The sequence below is a fragment of the Poromitra crassiceps genome (assembly GCF_964638095.1).
Source record: "Poromitra crassiceps genome assembly, chromosome: 15".
In the NCBI taxonomy this organism is placed as follows: Eukaryota; Metazoa; Chordata; class Actinopteri; order Beryciformes; family Melamphaidae; genus Poromitra; species Poromitra crassiceps.
In genome coordinates this window covers 31918515-31933238 of record NC_139634.1, presented here as the reverse complement: position 1 = coordinate 31933238, position 14724 = coordinate 31918515, and the positions used below count along the sequence as shown (strand labels likewise).

Here is a 14724-nt window from a genome sequence, read left to right as displayed (position 1 = left end):
CCCTCCGCGCTTCAGACCCGGCGACCCCGCCTACATCCTGCACGACTTCCACAGGGTGAGAGTGTGTGTGTGTGTGTGTGTGTATTTTGTCTACTTCTTTCTCTATCACACATTTGGACACGTACACACATTTAGACAAAAACAACGGTGCACTCGCATGCATACAAGAGATACGGTAATTTGGCAATTCATGCGGTTCACACATTCTTTCCTGATTGCCTAACTCTGTCTGTGTGTGTGTGTGTGTGTGTGTGTGTGTGTGTGTGTGTGTGTGTGTGTGTGTGTGTGTGTGTGTGTGCGTGCGTGCGTGCGTGCGTGCGTGCATGTGTGTGAGTAGAAGCTGACAGCATATCTGGACCTGACGTCGAGGACCTGCTTTGTGATCCCTCTGAACACCTCGGTGGTGCTCCCCCCTCAGGACCTCATGGACCTCTTCATGCAGCTAATGGTGAGGACTGGGCAGCTTGGTGAGGACTGGGCAGCTTGGGGACGAGTGGTCAGCTTGGTGAGGAGTGATCAGCTTGGTGAGGAGTGGTCAGCTTGGTGAGGAGTGATCAGCTTGGGGAGGAGTGATCAGCTTGGGGACGAGTGGTCAGCTTGGTGAGGAGTGGTCAGCTTGGTGAGGAGTGATCAGCTTGGTGAGGAGTGGTCAGCTTGGGGACGAGTGGTCAGCTTGGTGAGGAGTGGTCAGCTTGGTGAGGAGTGATCAGCTTGGTGAGGAGTGGTCAGCTTGGTGAGGAGTGATCAGCTTGGGGAGGAGTGATCAGCTTGGGGAGGAGTGATCAGCTTGGGGAGGAGTAGTCAGCTTGAGGAGGAGTGGTCAGCTTTGCGGGGGGGCTAACCTTTAAAACTTCTACCAGAGAAGTGATACATCAGCCTTATACATAAGCCCTATTCACACAGGACTAATTTCACCTGTGACATGACTGTTATTTGTAAGAAATTGCAGTGCTTATTTTAAATGGCAGTGCGTATTACCTGCTGTGATTTGGTGAAGACAGAGGTCCACTGATAGTACTAATCCCATGTGCAACAAACTGTAATGTCATGTTCTGAGTTGACCACACTGTTCTAGCTGTTTAATTACTTGCCTTTACCCACTTAGTCATGATATCCACATTACTGATGATTGTTTATTATAGAGGTAAAAGCACTCGCCTACCACCGCGGAGACCCGCCGGGTTCATTTCCCGCCGGCAGTGGTACTTCCGGCTTGGTCAGATGTTCCTACAGACACAATTGGCCATGTCTGTGGGTGGGAAGCCGGTGGGGTATGAGTCCTGGTCGCTGCACTAGTGCCTCCTCTGGTCGGTTGAGGCGGCTGTTCAGTGGGGAGGGGAAACGGAGGGGAATAGTGTGATCCTCCCATGCGCTACATCCTGCTGATGTAACTCCTCACTGTCAGGTGAAAAGAAGCGGCTGGCGACCCGCACATGTATCGGAGCAAGCATGTGCTAGTCTACAGATCAGCGGAGGGGTTGGAGCAATGACCGGGACAGCAGGGAGAATTGGCCAAGTATAATTTGGGAGAATATGAGAGGAAATCCTGGGGAAGAAGAAAAAGAAAACTTGATATATTGACATATATATTATGTAAATATGTGGTGAAAGCACCAATAGTCATCCATACAATATTGTCACAAAATGGAGGTATTTGGTACAAAAATATTGTGATATTAGATGTTGTCCATATTGCCCAGCCCTAGTTTGTATCATGAAAACTGGAGGCAGTAGTGGAATCTATAGACCCATTTCACATCAACTGTTTTGAGGGGGTAAAGCAGGAAGTAAAGCAGGTGTATGCATTACCATTAATGATGGTTCCAGTGCCAGGGCCCTATTATTGGTTACACTTGCTTTACCACCTCAAAATCGTTGCTGTGAAAACGGCCTATATAATAGAGGAGGTTTTTAATGCATTTCAGGCACAAACTTCCAAATTTTGCTTTGCTACATTGTGGGCCTTATCGAAAATAAACTTTTTCCCTCACCTGCCATGGGCTGTAAAAAAAAAAGTACCTTCCAAGAATAGTTTTGTTGGCCAAAATAGTAATAACAATTTATTTTTTTCCAGTCTGGCTCATACCGCAGCTACCTGGTGCAGGAGGACCTGGTTGTGACGGAGCGTATCGACGACATCAAGCCCCTGGGCTTCTATATCCGCCGGCTGTGTGATGGCAAGGAGATGTACAGAATGCAACGCCGCGCTGAGCTGCCAGCTGTGAAGGGTGGGAATTAGACATGGATTGTGCTGGACTGTTTTCTAGACTAGGGATTAGGTTCACTGTGGTGGTGTGTATCAGAGTAGAGAGATGCTATATATATATATTTATTTTGTTTTCTGAAGTTGATCATTCAGTATTTCTAACACAAAGTGGATCCAGTCAGCTTGTAAAAGTTTGGCTCTTTCTTTTTAACTAAGTACTAAAGTTACATTTTAAGTTGTCAAATACCTTTGTATGATTTAATTTTGTGTTTCAGTTATTTTGTACTTGTTGATGTCCCCTTTTTTTTAAATGGTAGATATCTAATTTTGGACCATCGTTGAAATTTGATCACTTTTAGAGTATCACATTTAATATGCTACAGTATGTGTTGTAAGGAGGGTGTGTTTATGTCTATCAGGTGGAGGAATCAAGAAGCGCTCCACAGAGCAGTGTTTCACCATCCATCACTTCGAGAACAAGTTTGTGACAGAGACCAGGATCTGCAAGGCCTGATGTGAAGGCAGCGGGGGAGGGAGGACAGGAAAGAGGTCCCACGGAGATGGAGAGCGAGTGTTGGAGGGAGGAGGGGAGGAGGGTGAGAGACGACGTCGCGGAAGAGAGAGGGAGAGAAAGCTGTCTTTCAACTGTTGGTGATAGCAGAACGTTATTTTTGTATAAAATTCTAACCCGTTGTTTTGTTTTCGCTTCTCCTGCTTTAGCCCCAGTGATGAATTAATTTAAGTTACAGTGTTATAGCTGATTCCCCTTTCTGCTGTATTGCCTTTAACCTTGCCTATAGGTCATTAACTATCACGTAGTGACTAGCTATAGTCTTGTGCCAGTAACCTGCTAACTGACGATTTACTGAGAAGTTTGCTTTCTTCCGTTGTGTTTCTTTTTGTTGCTATACCTCCATACAGACTGATGCTATCCTCGTTACTGTATTACGACATCGCCTCACCTCCCAAAGGAAAGAGGTGTTAGTCCTTCTGGCGAATATGCTGATGACGACGTTGAGAAGTCATTCATATTAGACCTGTCTGTGTCAGCCTGCTGTTCCCATTGTTAACAGATGTTAAAGGGGTTTATAGAGCAGTCGTATGTTGCCCTGACTGAACAGTACTGTATGTTGCAATAAAACTCAACTCATGTTCCTTTTTTGAGGGTACCAGAGGTTCGCCTCACACTTTGTAGATATTTCCCTGACTGCCCTGCTGCTCCCAGTGGCCTCTGTTGTCCTGCTGTGTGGTGATGTTATGTATTGAGGTGGTAAGTCTAGCACCCCTACAGGACCAGTGTTTGTGTTTGTGTAGAAACTTCATTTGTGAAAATGAAAGTAAAAAGGGTTGTTGATGAACTAAAAATAAGCTAAAGGGAAATTTCACCTAACTTGACTTTTAGGTCAATTTTTCTACAAGTTCTGAAGTTTTAGTTATTTAAATTTGCTGAATTCTTAGTTGCGATTTGCGATTACGCAATCCCATGATGTCAAATTTTATTTCCTGATATGGCTGTAAGAAAAGACGTCCTGTGATTATGTTCAGGATTCAGCTATTTTGAAGAATCCTAGATATTTAACTAGGATATCATTGTTTGTCCATTAAAAAAAATGTTTCAACAATCTTAAATAATGCGATTTGATGATTGATGTCCTTTAGTTTGAGAGCAAAAGCTCACAAACATTTTGAGCAAGAATGAAAATAGCTACGTTTGCAGAATACCAACCCACAAGTCACTTTGAATGGTTTCCCATTTAATGACTGCACAGAAAGACAATCAGAGGAAGTTGGACGTGTGCTTGTAAAAATGTGTTTCTGTCTTAGCTTTTTTAACAGAACACCGGAAGACTAGAAAAAAACGTGTGCAACTATTGAACTGAATTTCACTTTGTTGTTGAATAAAGTTACATTTCTTTACCTACAGAACATTCTTGTGGTGTGTTTTATAGTGTCGATGAGAGCAGTAGCCTAGGCCAGTGGTTCCCAAAATGTGTGCCTAGGGCAGAGGTTCCAAAATGGTGTGCCTTAGGACAAGTCCAGGTGTGCCTTGGGATTTTGTGACAACCATACATTATTGCAATTGCAAATATAGCCTAAAACTATACAAAAAGTGGGTGTGTTGCTGCTTTGATGTAGTAATTTTGCAAAGTTTCAAATTAATTTGAAAGTTTCTCTTGCATGTACAGTATGGTGGCACTCAGTTTCCCCCCTGGGGATTAATAAAGTATTTCGTATCGTAATTCCTAGAGTAATATATTTTGTCAAATTTTATTTGACAGTAAATAAAAACATTTAGAGTGATAAGAGTAATAGAGGCTATTTTGCACCGATAGACTTAGGTGTGCCTTGAGATTTTGGCGTGCCTTGTGCACAAAAAGTTTGGAAACCACTGGCCTAGGCTAAGCAACGTTTTGAAAACCACTACACAATAAACCGCTTCTATCATCCGCCATTTCCTGCAGTGAGAAGTGCTCATCGTTCATAACAGGAACGGCTCACTCTTCACCAATAGCAAGGCCCTACACATTTAGCAAGATGAGACAGCTTTTACTGAAAAATAGTTTTTTTTAATATTATGTATAATTCACAGTTCACACAGTTTGGATGTAAATGAATTTTCCTTAGTTATTCCTACTAGCCTCATTTGCTTTTAGGAATGCATTAATACTGTAGTTTAATTCTTAACGTGCCTGGAAACCAAAAAATAAATGTGTTTTGAGTTTGTCACAGCACAGAAAAATGTGTTATTATAACCACCCATCAGCCAAATTTGAACGATTAAAAATGTCGCCAAGTATGTAAAATTAGGTTTTCAAAATCCTGAAAAAAATAAGCAGTATTCTCTGCTCTGAGACTGGGGGCGTGTCTGCTGAAACTGAAGTGTCCCCAGTGCTCTCCCCCCTCCTACCCCCCCGCCCCGCCCCGCCCCGCCCCGCCCCGCCCCGCCCCGCCCCGCCCAGTGCTCTCCCCCCTCCTACCCCCCCGCCCCACCCCGCCCCGCCCAGTGCTGCAACTTGATACATTTTGATGCATTCTTTTAATTAGCAGGGTAGAGGCTCTTCAGCCTTTATATAGTCGGGGCCATAATGGAAGGTTCCAGTGCATCATCGAGCCCTCTCTCAAGGCCCGGCCAAAAAAATCCTGATGACAGAAATCGTGAAAAGTACTAACTTCACGCACAATTCAGTTCTAGGTGGTGCTAAGGCCTTTCAGTTTTCACGTTTTCAGCAACTAATTTTTAACACGTGTAATGTGAAACTAATCTCATTCATAATTTGGTTTCCAGGGATTTTAAGTCGTTTTAAAATCTCAGAGCATTTAGTGGTTGGGATTAAAATGTTGGTCATTGGACAACAGGGGCTCAGAGAGTCTTTAGTCCTCCTGTAAATCTTCACCCTCTCTGCTGGTCATGCAGGACAGGCGCCTGGTGATGCCCATGCTGTCCGGTAACTCCGGCCTGCTCAGCCTTCTCCGAAACTCGTCGGTTGTGAAGTAATAGATGAGCGGGTCGAGCCCAGAGTTCAGGCTGGCCAGGCAGAGGGTGATGGGGTGAAAACGCAGAACCATCTCCCTCAGGGAGCAGCTCAGGGCGTTGGCCTTGGCCAGGAAGTCCAGAGGCATGGTGACATGGTACGGAGCGAAGCACACCAGGAAGACCACCGCGCAGCTCAGCACCATCCTCAACGCCCTCCGCTTCTCCCCTCGGTCGTGCACAACCCCCGCCCTCCGCAGGCTCCCAGCGGTCAGGCAGGTGCAGGCCAACACCGTGCCCAGGGGGAGGAGGAAGCCCAGCAGCTCGGCCATGGCCAGGAGGGCCCAGGCAGCTGGGGCGCTGATGCTCCGGAAGGGGAGCTCCGCGAAACACACCAGCTCAGAGGCAGGTTCCGGGCTGGGGCCGGGGAGGAGGGAAGCAGTCTCTGTCCTGAGGTGAGGGGGAGCGGTGCTGTGCCCGAGGTCCTGGTTTTGTTCAGAGTTGGGGTTCCTTAGCAGAGGGAAGGGCAGACACGCCAGGCAGACTAGGAGCCAACCGGCGGCACAGATGCACAAGTCTCCTTTTCTCCTGTATGCGTTGTACCTCAGCGGCCGTATGATGAGCTCGCAGCGACGCACGCTTACGCACACCAGGAAGAAGATGGAGGCGTACATGTTGACGTACTTCAGGTAGAAGCAGATCATGCAGAGCGGATGACCAAAGGGCCAGGCGTTGTTCAGGTAATAGTAGATTCGCAGAGGCGAGGAGAGAACCTGAGGAGACCAGAGAGAGTCAGGATAGGTGTAGAAGCAGTATTGAATACAGCAAATGTGACCGACACCATCTTATCTTGACTTTAGATACTGTAGTCTGACTGACTGGAAGCAGGCTGCCGGGTCTAAGCTCTGCCATTGGCTCCGACCATTTCAGTCGGAGCGGCTCCCTGTGTGTCGCTCTCAAATGCCTCTGCCGCTGTGAAACAACAACAACAACAACAACAACAACAACAACAACAACAACAACAACAACAACAACAACAACAACAACAACAACAACAACAACAACAACAATGTAGCGTTGCTACATGCTGAAAATGGAAAGCTTTGATGAAGATTTGGACTGTGCATTAAAGCAGGCCTGCTTGGTACTTTCGTTGGATGGTTGTAAAGATAACAGAGCCTTTTTCCCCCACTGGACCGGAGTTAGATTAAGAGCAGCCAGACTCTCCTGTGAAAACGGAGATAGTCTGGCAAGCGATACAGATACTGTAATGGAGTACTGCAGCAATGGAAGATCTGGATGCTAACACCTCCGGTTCCTACGCGTAATCAATGGGATTTTTGTCCGTGGATTTTTGTTAAATGCTTGAAATAAGGTCTGTGGTTAACAAAAGTTGATAAAATAGCGAACTTTGTGTTCAGCAAGATAATCTTCACAAATGAGGACCACCTTTATGATTTTCGAAGCATAATGTTATAGAACAACATATGAGACAAAACTATTAAACATACATACAAATGTGCAGAAAAGGATTAGGGCCACGTGAAAAATTCTCAGTTTCTGACTTTAAAGGGATAGTTCAGTTTGTTTGAAGAGGGGTTGTATGAGGTACTTACAGTCAGTGTACTACATGCAGTAGAATGCAGCCGGTGCGGTTCCAGTTTGGAGAAATTGAGACCGGCCCCGTCAGGCAAGTGGAGCTGTTTGCTGAGTGTGAAGGGGGCCATGAGCAAAAACGTAAAAAAACAACAACAGAAGAAATACATAAAATGCTTCCATACTGCTCACCTGGCATAATCTAGTCTCCACAAGCTCTGAGATGCCAAGTTGACTTGAAAATACGTCATTTACTTCCTGCTTTTAGCTGAAATGTTCAATGTAGCCAGGTGCGGCAGTACTTGCTAGTACAACAAGTGGAGTTGCTGCACCTGGCTACATTGAAGATTTCAGCTAAAAACAGGGTGTAAATGATGTATTGTCATGTCAACTTGGCATCTCAGGGCTTGTGGAGACTTGGATTATGCCAGGTGAGCAGTATAGAAGCATTTTATGGATTTCTTCTGACTCAGCAGATGGCTCTACTTGCGTGACACGGCTGGTCTTCATTTCTCCAAACTGGGACTGTGCCAGCTGCATTCTACTGCATGTAGTACACTGACTGTATGCAAGTACCTCATACAACCCCACTTCAAACAAACTGAACTATCCCTTTAAACTCAGAATTCTGACATTCTCAGAATGTTTAATATCAGAATTCTGAGTTTAAAGTCAGAATTCTTAGATCAGAATTGTGAGAAAAGTCAGTCATTAAAGTCAGTAACCTGAATTTAATCGCAGAGAATTACCGTAGTCTAAAATCTGAGAAAAAAGTCAGAATTCTGAGTTTAAACCCAGAACCCTAAACCTCTTCCGTACAAATACAATGTAGAAAGGATGAAAGTGTTTCACCTGCATCAGGTCGGCTGCAGCCAGGTTCATCATGAACACCACAGCTTTCTTGGTTTCTTTGACATAGGCCCGGAACACCCACAAGGCCAGCACGTTCCCCAGGAAGCCTGGCACCAAGATCACACTGTACACCACTGCATACACATGGTGCTGGTACCTGCGTAGATCTTCATCGCTGCCACAGCTGTTGTTGTTGGCCATGGTTATCTTAGTCCGATGGCAGGGCACAGCCCCCCCTGGGAGGCTTCTTGTGGTCAGTCGTCCGTTGACAGGTGTATGTGAGCGTCCATGCTGTCCATGATGGCTAGGAGATCCTGATCCCGCCTAACTTTAGTCCTGTTCTCCACTGCCTCACAGCAAAGAAACCGACAGCAGAGACTAACTTTAGTCCTGTTCTCCACTGCCTCACAGCAAAGAAACCCACAGCAGAGACTAACTTTACTCCTGTTCTCCACTGCCTCACAGCAAAGAAACCCACAGCAGAGACTAACTTTAGTCCTGTTCTCCACTGCGTCACAGCAAAGAAAGTCACAGCAGAGACCTGAGATTGAGGAAGTGTCTTCCAGTGGGGTTATGGTTCCGTATAACTAAAACGCTGCCAGCCTTAGTGCGGTCGTTGTTTTATCCTGCTTCACTAACTTCAGTCCTGGCAGTAACACTGCTCCTAGTGGAAGAGAGGAAAGACAATGAGTGTCATGGTTGACTTGTGACTTTCTTTGTTCATAGGTTTTGTATTTCTGTGTGTATTATGTTTCCCAGTCTAGTTCTGTTAGTTTGATGTGATCCATGTTTCCTGTCCGCCCCAGCCATGTCTCAATCCTAATCACCCTCCCCATGTCGTAAACGGAGTCCACAGCACAATAATTTCATACGTGATACTTGTACCATGGAGTGACAATAAAAATCTTGAATCTTGAATGTGTACAGTATATTATAGTCTCGTTCCCCAGTCACCCTCCCCTATGTCGTAAACGGAGTCCACAGCACTAGAATTTCACACGTGATACTTGTACCATGGAGTGACAATAAAAATCTTGAATCTTGAATGTGTACAGTATATTATAGTCTCGTTCCCCAGTCAGTCTTTGCTTTCCGTTACATGTGTCAGTTTGTGTGTGAAGAGCTCTCTCGTCTTTGGTTTCCTCTTCCTGTGTCACCTGCTCCTGTTACATTGAACACCCGCCTTGGGATTTGATCACCGCCTACCTCGCTGTCCTGCATTTGGGTCCTCGACCACACCTCCATGTAACAATGAGTCACCTCAAAGGCATATTCCACAAAAACTTGAAAGCTCTCAAATCTAGAATTCTGTATAAAAGCCATAAACAACACTGATAGACTGAAAGTCACTGAAAGACAATTTTCCACCTCGGTGGACAATAAAGTTCTATTCTATTCTATTCTATTCTATTCTATAGGTTTGCAACTGTGGGTGCAAACCAGCCTGAGAGGACAACATGTTTTGCATCTTATTTGCTTTGATAGCGTATACAGGTGATATTATCTGGTAGGAAGAGAGAACTCTTTCACTATCGTACCTATTTTTATACAGTCTATGTATCATAACAGTCATGCATGCGCATGCTCACACAGTCTATGTATAAAACAGTTGCTGTAAGTCATGTGTTCACAGCTTTTGCAGTGGCATTCAAATGGACAAACCCACAGAGTAACTTGTGATCAGTTCTCCCACGGAGGGTTCAGTGGCGGGCATCTCCATTTGCAGAGAATAACGGACGGCGCTCAGTGTCAAACGGCTTGCAGAAACGCATGAGTGAAACTTGCGCGGTGAGCCATGAGGCCACACAAGAAAGACACGTCTTCTGCATTCGCTGTCACAAACATTATGACCCTTTTATGCTGAAATGAGTAATCCACTGTTTGCTTACTCTTCTGCAATGGCAAAGAGCTGTTGCATAAGCTCTTTGCTGAAAACATATTGTATGATTGATTGTCAGATGTTACCTAAAATACATGATATATATATATACTGTAGCATTTTAGAATGGAACTTCAAGCCATGGATGTGGTTAGGGCTGGGTATCGAACTTCAATACTTTTATGGTATCGACCGAAGTACACCATCGAGTATCGATTCATTTCGAGTATCGATTCACCAACTTTCAATACCTATGAGCGCATCTTGTTTTTTCCGATTTGTCCTTGAATGCAGCATACAAGCGCGAGACTACAAAATAATGTTCTAAATAACTATGTTGAAATTGAGAAGTTTGGGCTTATTTTTTCCAACTGAAATACTTTTTTTTTTCTTACAGAGAGTAACTATCGAAAAAAGTATCGTTCAAGAACCGGTATCGAAGTCAAGGTACTGGCATCGAGTGACATCACTGATGACATCAGTCAATAATGATATCACTTTATGCATAGAATTGGTGATGTCACTTGAGCCAATTGTGATGCCATCAGTGATGTCATGAGTGAGATGTTACCATTGATGTCACTTGAGCAGTTGAAGGATTGTGGTGCTGCCACCGATGGGCATTGTGACATGATCATTGATGATGTTACGGATGATGTCACAATCTATCTATCTACAGTATACAGTATATAAAAAGGAGCATGTGGTCAATGTTTCTCTGTTTGTTTCAATTTTTGTGCCACTGATGATGTCATAACAGGCATTGTGACATCACTGATGATAAGTCCCAGAAGTGATGTCATCAGTGATGTCACTTGAACAATTGTGCATTGTGACATCACTGATGATGTCATAGGCATTGTGACATCATCAGTGATGTCATAAGAGCATGTGCATGTGAGCGCTGAAGGAGTGCGTGCCCGTCCACATGTCCTCGAGTGCCCGCCGCCCGGGTGGTCGTCAAAAGGGCCTTTCTGTGTGGAGTTTGCATGTTCTCCCCATGCCCCCTGGGGGTTTCCTTCATATAGGAACCCCTTCACCAAAACATGCAATATCCTGGTCGCTGATGTGGTGCCTCCTCTGGTCTCTCTCTGCTCTGTTCAGCTCAACAATCATGGTCAATCCAGACATACCTCAGGCTTTTAGACTGAGGGCCTGGTATGACCAGGAGGTGAGACCCCCCCCCCCCCCCCCCCCCCCCACTATAATGGGTCCGGGATGACCACGCCCCAAACTCATTTGATTGGTCACTGCTTCTTCCTGAAAAGGTGTAGGAAGCTGACAAAGATGTGGTTAGGATTAGGCTTATGTTTTCCTTATTTAACCACGACCATACCCAAACCCTCCTAACCACATTGTTGTACTTGCCTAACCCTAATGTTTTAAAATAATAAAAAGGTGTGTGGTTTGACTGGGAATCGAACTCTAGCCTTCAGATTGTAAGGTAAGCCACAAGCCCTAGCACAAGCTGACCTGAACATCTTTCACCCCTAACCCTAATCTTAACCAATTTATTTTTACTTGCTGCATGTTTTCAGGAAGAAGCAGTTGCGGCGACCAATCAAATGAGTTTGGGGCGTGGTCATCCCAGACCCATAGTGGGGGGTTGGGGGGGGAGTCATCTCATGACCAGGGGGGCTACGCTCTAAATAGCCAACCCCTGACAGAGACGAGGTCAGCGGGCAGCAGAGCAAGGGTCAACTGGAAAACACACTGAGCGATGTTAAGGATGATGCCATAACCACTGATGATGTCATGTCATGCCCCACAATCGTCAAGTGATGTCATACCAACTGATGATGTGTGGATGATGTGGGCACGACAACAAAAAAGTGCACCCAGTCCACCCCTCTATTACGCAATATCTACACGAATAAGAGTGTGTATAGTAATGATCACTATTATTTATACTGTGCTATTAACTTCCAGCACATGCTTCCCTCTATTCAGTGCTCATTAAGCCTCTCCGTCAGGACATTCACGAGGAGAGTTTGGAGGAGGTTGGAGGGGATTTTGGACGGTTTGAACGCTGGCTCGGCGCCCTGTGCAGCGAGGAGATGTCAACTATCCACTGTAGCTCTCTGACCTCTGACCTCTGCTCTCTGACTGCCTTTTGTCCAGCTTCACAGTGCGTGGCCGGGGCTCCCAGTAGACCGTGTCTCTCTAGCTTCGGTGAACTTTGACCCTTGTGGCACTCCCCCACCAGTTCAACTTTATCACTCATTCTTCCCCTCTGTGTCTTCCACATGTCTGACGATTGTCACACCCTTAAATATTTCTTTGTATGAGAACTGTTAAATGATGTCTGTTGTTTGATCTCAAATGACTAATTTGGTTGGCCGACAGCCCGGTAGGGTTAGGGGTTAGGGGTTAGGGGTTATAGGGTTAGGGTTAGGGGTTGGTTATAGGGTTAGGGTTAGGGAGCCGTGCAGGAGCTCTAGCCGGTCCACCGACACGCTGCATGCCGCCTCGCTCAGCTGGTTCTGCTTTGGGCCGTTGTCTGTGACCGTCGACTCATGTTAGTACTGTATATCATAGCTGACCAATCACAAACAATCGTTTTTTGTGACTGAATTATCACTGCATGTTCTCGTCTTGTTGATATTTTGTGTCTTATGCTAAGAGGACAAGTGAAGAAGTTCTACAATGAGTAAATAACCACCACACAAAAAGACTTTCAGAAAGGAACTGCTGCTCATAATATGTGCCTACCTTCAGATTCAGTTGAACATGAATGATCGTTGGGCCTTTTCCGATGGAAACGCTAGTGTGTTTCACCCACAGTGATTCATCTCTCTGTGTGTCAGAGCTGCTCCGGCCAGGCACACGTAGCATCTGGCCTCTTGTATCAGCGCCCCCAAATGTGCTGGCAGTGAGCAGCAAGGTCCCCTCTCCAGGTGCCTGTTCCAAGACACAAGACAGCCATGACCCCCGTCCCGTTACACAGACACAGAACCACACACACAGACACACACACACACACACCACACACCCCTACATAGCAGACATTCCACACATTGGAGAAACACATGAGATCTCCCATGAGGCGTGACTGACTCCACAGTGAAAGTATCCCACCCCTCGTTCCAAAGCTCACACTCAAACTCACAAACAGTTTCAGGAACAGCGGTTAAGCTTACAGTATTGTGAAGATCAATGACTTACCTCTGCTCTCAGACGTCGCTCTGCGTGACTTGAATCTTGTTTGTTCGTATCACAGGGCGGAAGGCAGAAGTGTCAAGCATCAGTCAACACATGATGTGCACCCCCCCCTTCTCCTCCGGTCCCCGCCTAAAATGAAATACCATTCTTTTCTGTGTCCCGCCTTCTTTCTCTCTTTTCTCTCTCCTCTTTTTATACCATACCTTTTTCTGTCTATCTGCCGGCTCTTTTGGCTGTTTTTCACTGTCTTGCTGTAAGTCTCTCTCTCTCTCTCTCTCTCTCTCTCTCTCTCTCTCTCTCTACACTGAGAGGCTTTACCACAGATAGGACTTCCTGAGAGCACGGTGGTGGGGGGGGCGGGGTTCCATCATTGACACCATCATACTGTAACTTCTGCTATTGAGTCACAATCTGCTTGTAGATGATAAAACCCTTGAAACCCTTTCCATTTATTCAGACTAATCAGTGTTTCTTAAATTCCCTTTTTTTGTCAGAAGGTTTTGTTGTTTAAAGTTATCGACATAAAAAAAGAAGCGGGGAAAGAGAGAATAATAGAGGAAGCTGACAATCACTACACTATACAGGATTGATATTACTATTACATTACTATGTCAATACTAAAAATAAACATACACAATAACATACATGCACATCAACTAATGTTTATTTTGTTTTGGCAGCTCACAATACTCTGAACGTACTTTCCAATTTTTTTTCCTCATATTTCATTACTTGATAATGTCAGGAACTAAACAGCAGCAATGTAATGTGGATGAGGTGTTTGGTGGGAAAAGGTAATACTGTTATATAAGTTACTTTAACTTGAATATAAAATGTATACTAACTTTGGGCATCTAGTATTCTTGAACTAGTATTCTTGTGCATTCTTTGTGCATTTTTTGTTATAGCGGCCCCTGTGTGGCCCGTGCTGGAATTGCACAAAAATAAAATAAATAAATGCAGTGCACCTGAACGCAACATGCAAGATACACGCTTTCCGTATTGACCTGGCTATGACCCCCTCCCCCTCTAAACAAACACCCGTGTCCAATTGTTCATGTTCAAGTCATTCTAATAGTCAACTTCTGTTGTAACATTTCAGTCTGAATTCTAGAATATTTTTCAATCATCTTGATGAAATCAGGCTAAATGTAATCTCATGTGTAAGAAATGACTGTTTTACATTGAGGAAGTTTGAAAAATGTAAATTAACTTGTTGGTTTTGGATTTACAGTATTTAGCTTCAAGACTGCATTTTTGTCCTTGTATGACCCTTACAACACAGGCTTTGAGCATCCCGGCCCACTTACTGACACTTACGCTTAAATTATAACCCACTCATATTCTGGTTTATTTCAAGAAAGATATTTTGGCTAATAGAAATTCTAATTGGCTGGTAACTTTAAAATCTAGCAGCCATATTGGCAGGTGATCAAAAAAGTTAATTTCAAGCCCTGCAGGGAGAGCAGGTGGTGACATAGGAGTGAATGAGAAAAGGATCAAATATTGTTGGTTAAGACTAAATAATGACATCACAACTGTTAATTTAAAATGAGC

General features: G+C 44.8%; 2 protein-coding genes across 3 annotated transcripts in view; one reads left to right on the top strand and one right to left on the bottom strand.

The window, feature by feature from the left end:
- The window catches only part of LOC310789710 (integral membrane protein 2A-like), a 6557-nt gene extending 2434 nt beyond the window's left edge, over positions 1–4123 (top strand). The window contains exons 3-6 of the mRNA XM_083651371.1: positions 1–55; positions 338–448; positions 2075–2228; positions 2626–4123. The exon at positions 1–55 is cut by the window's left edge and continues 131 nt beyond it. Of these exons, the coding sequence (XP_083507497.1) occupies positions 1–55; positions 338–448; positions 2075–2228; positions 2626–2720 (415 nt within the window). The 3' untranslated portion in view covers positions 2721–4123. The remainder of the gene's footprint in view (positions 56–337; positions 449–2074; positions 2229–2625) is intronic.
- A 1091-nt stretch (positions 4124–5214) lies between these two features.
- Positions 5215–13409, bottom strand: gpr174 (G protein-coupled receptor 174). 2 transcript variants are annotated; one of them, XM_083651367.1, is made up of 4 exons: positions 13171–13409; positions 12718–12906; positions 8127–8790; positions 5215–6451 (listed from the first exon to the last, which is right to left on the bottom strand). In XM_083651367.1, the coding sequence occupies exons 3-4, from the start codon at positions 8325–8327 to the stop codon at positions 5579–5581; spliced, it is 1074 nt and encodes a 357-aa protein (XP_083507493.1). In that variant the 5' UTR covers positions 8328–8790; positions 12718–12906; positions 13171–13409; the 3' UTR covers positions 5215–5578. The 2 variants fall into 2 exon arrangements, with proteins under 2 accessions (XP_083507493.1, XP_083507494.1); XM_083651368.1 differs by lacking the exons at positions 8127–8790; positions 12718–12906; positions 13171–13409 and adding exons at positions 6558–6650; positions 6693–8060.
- Between the last annotated feature and the right edge of the window lie 1315 nt (positions 13410–14724).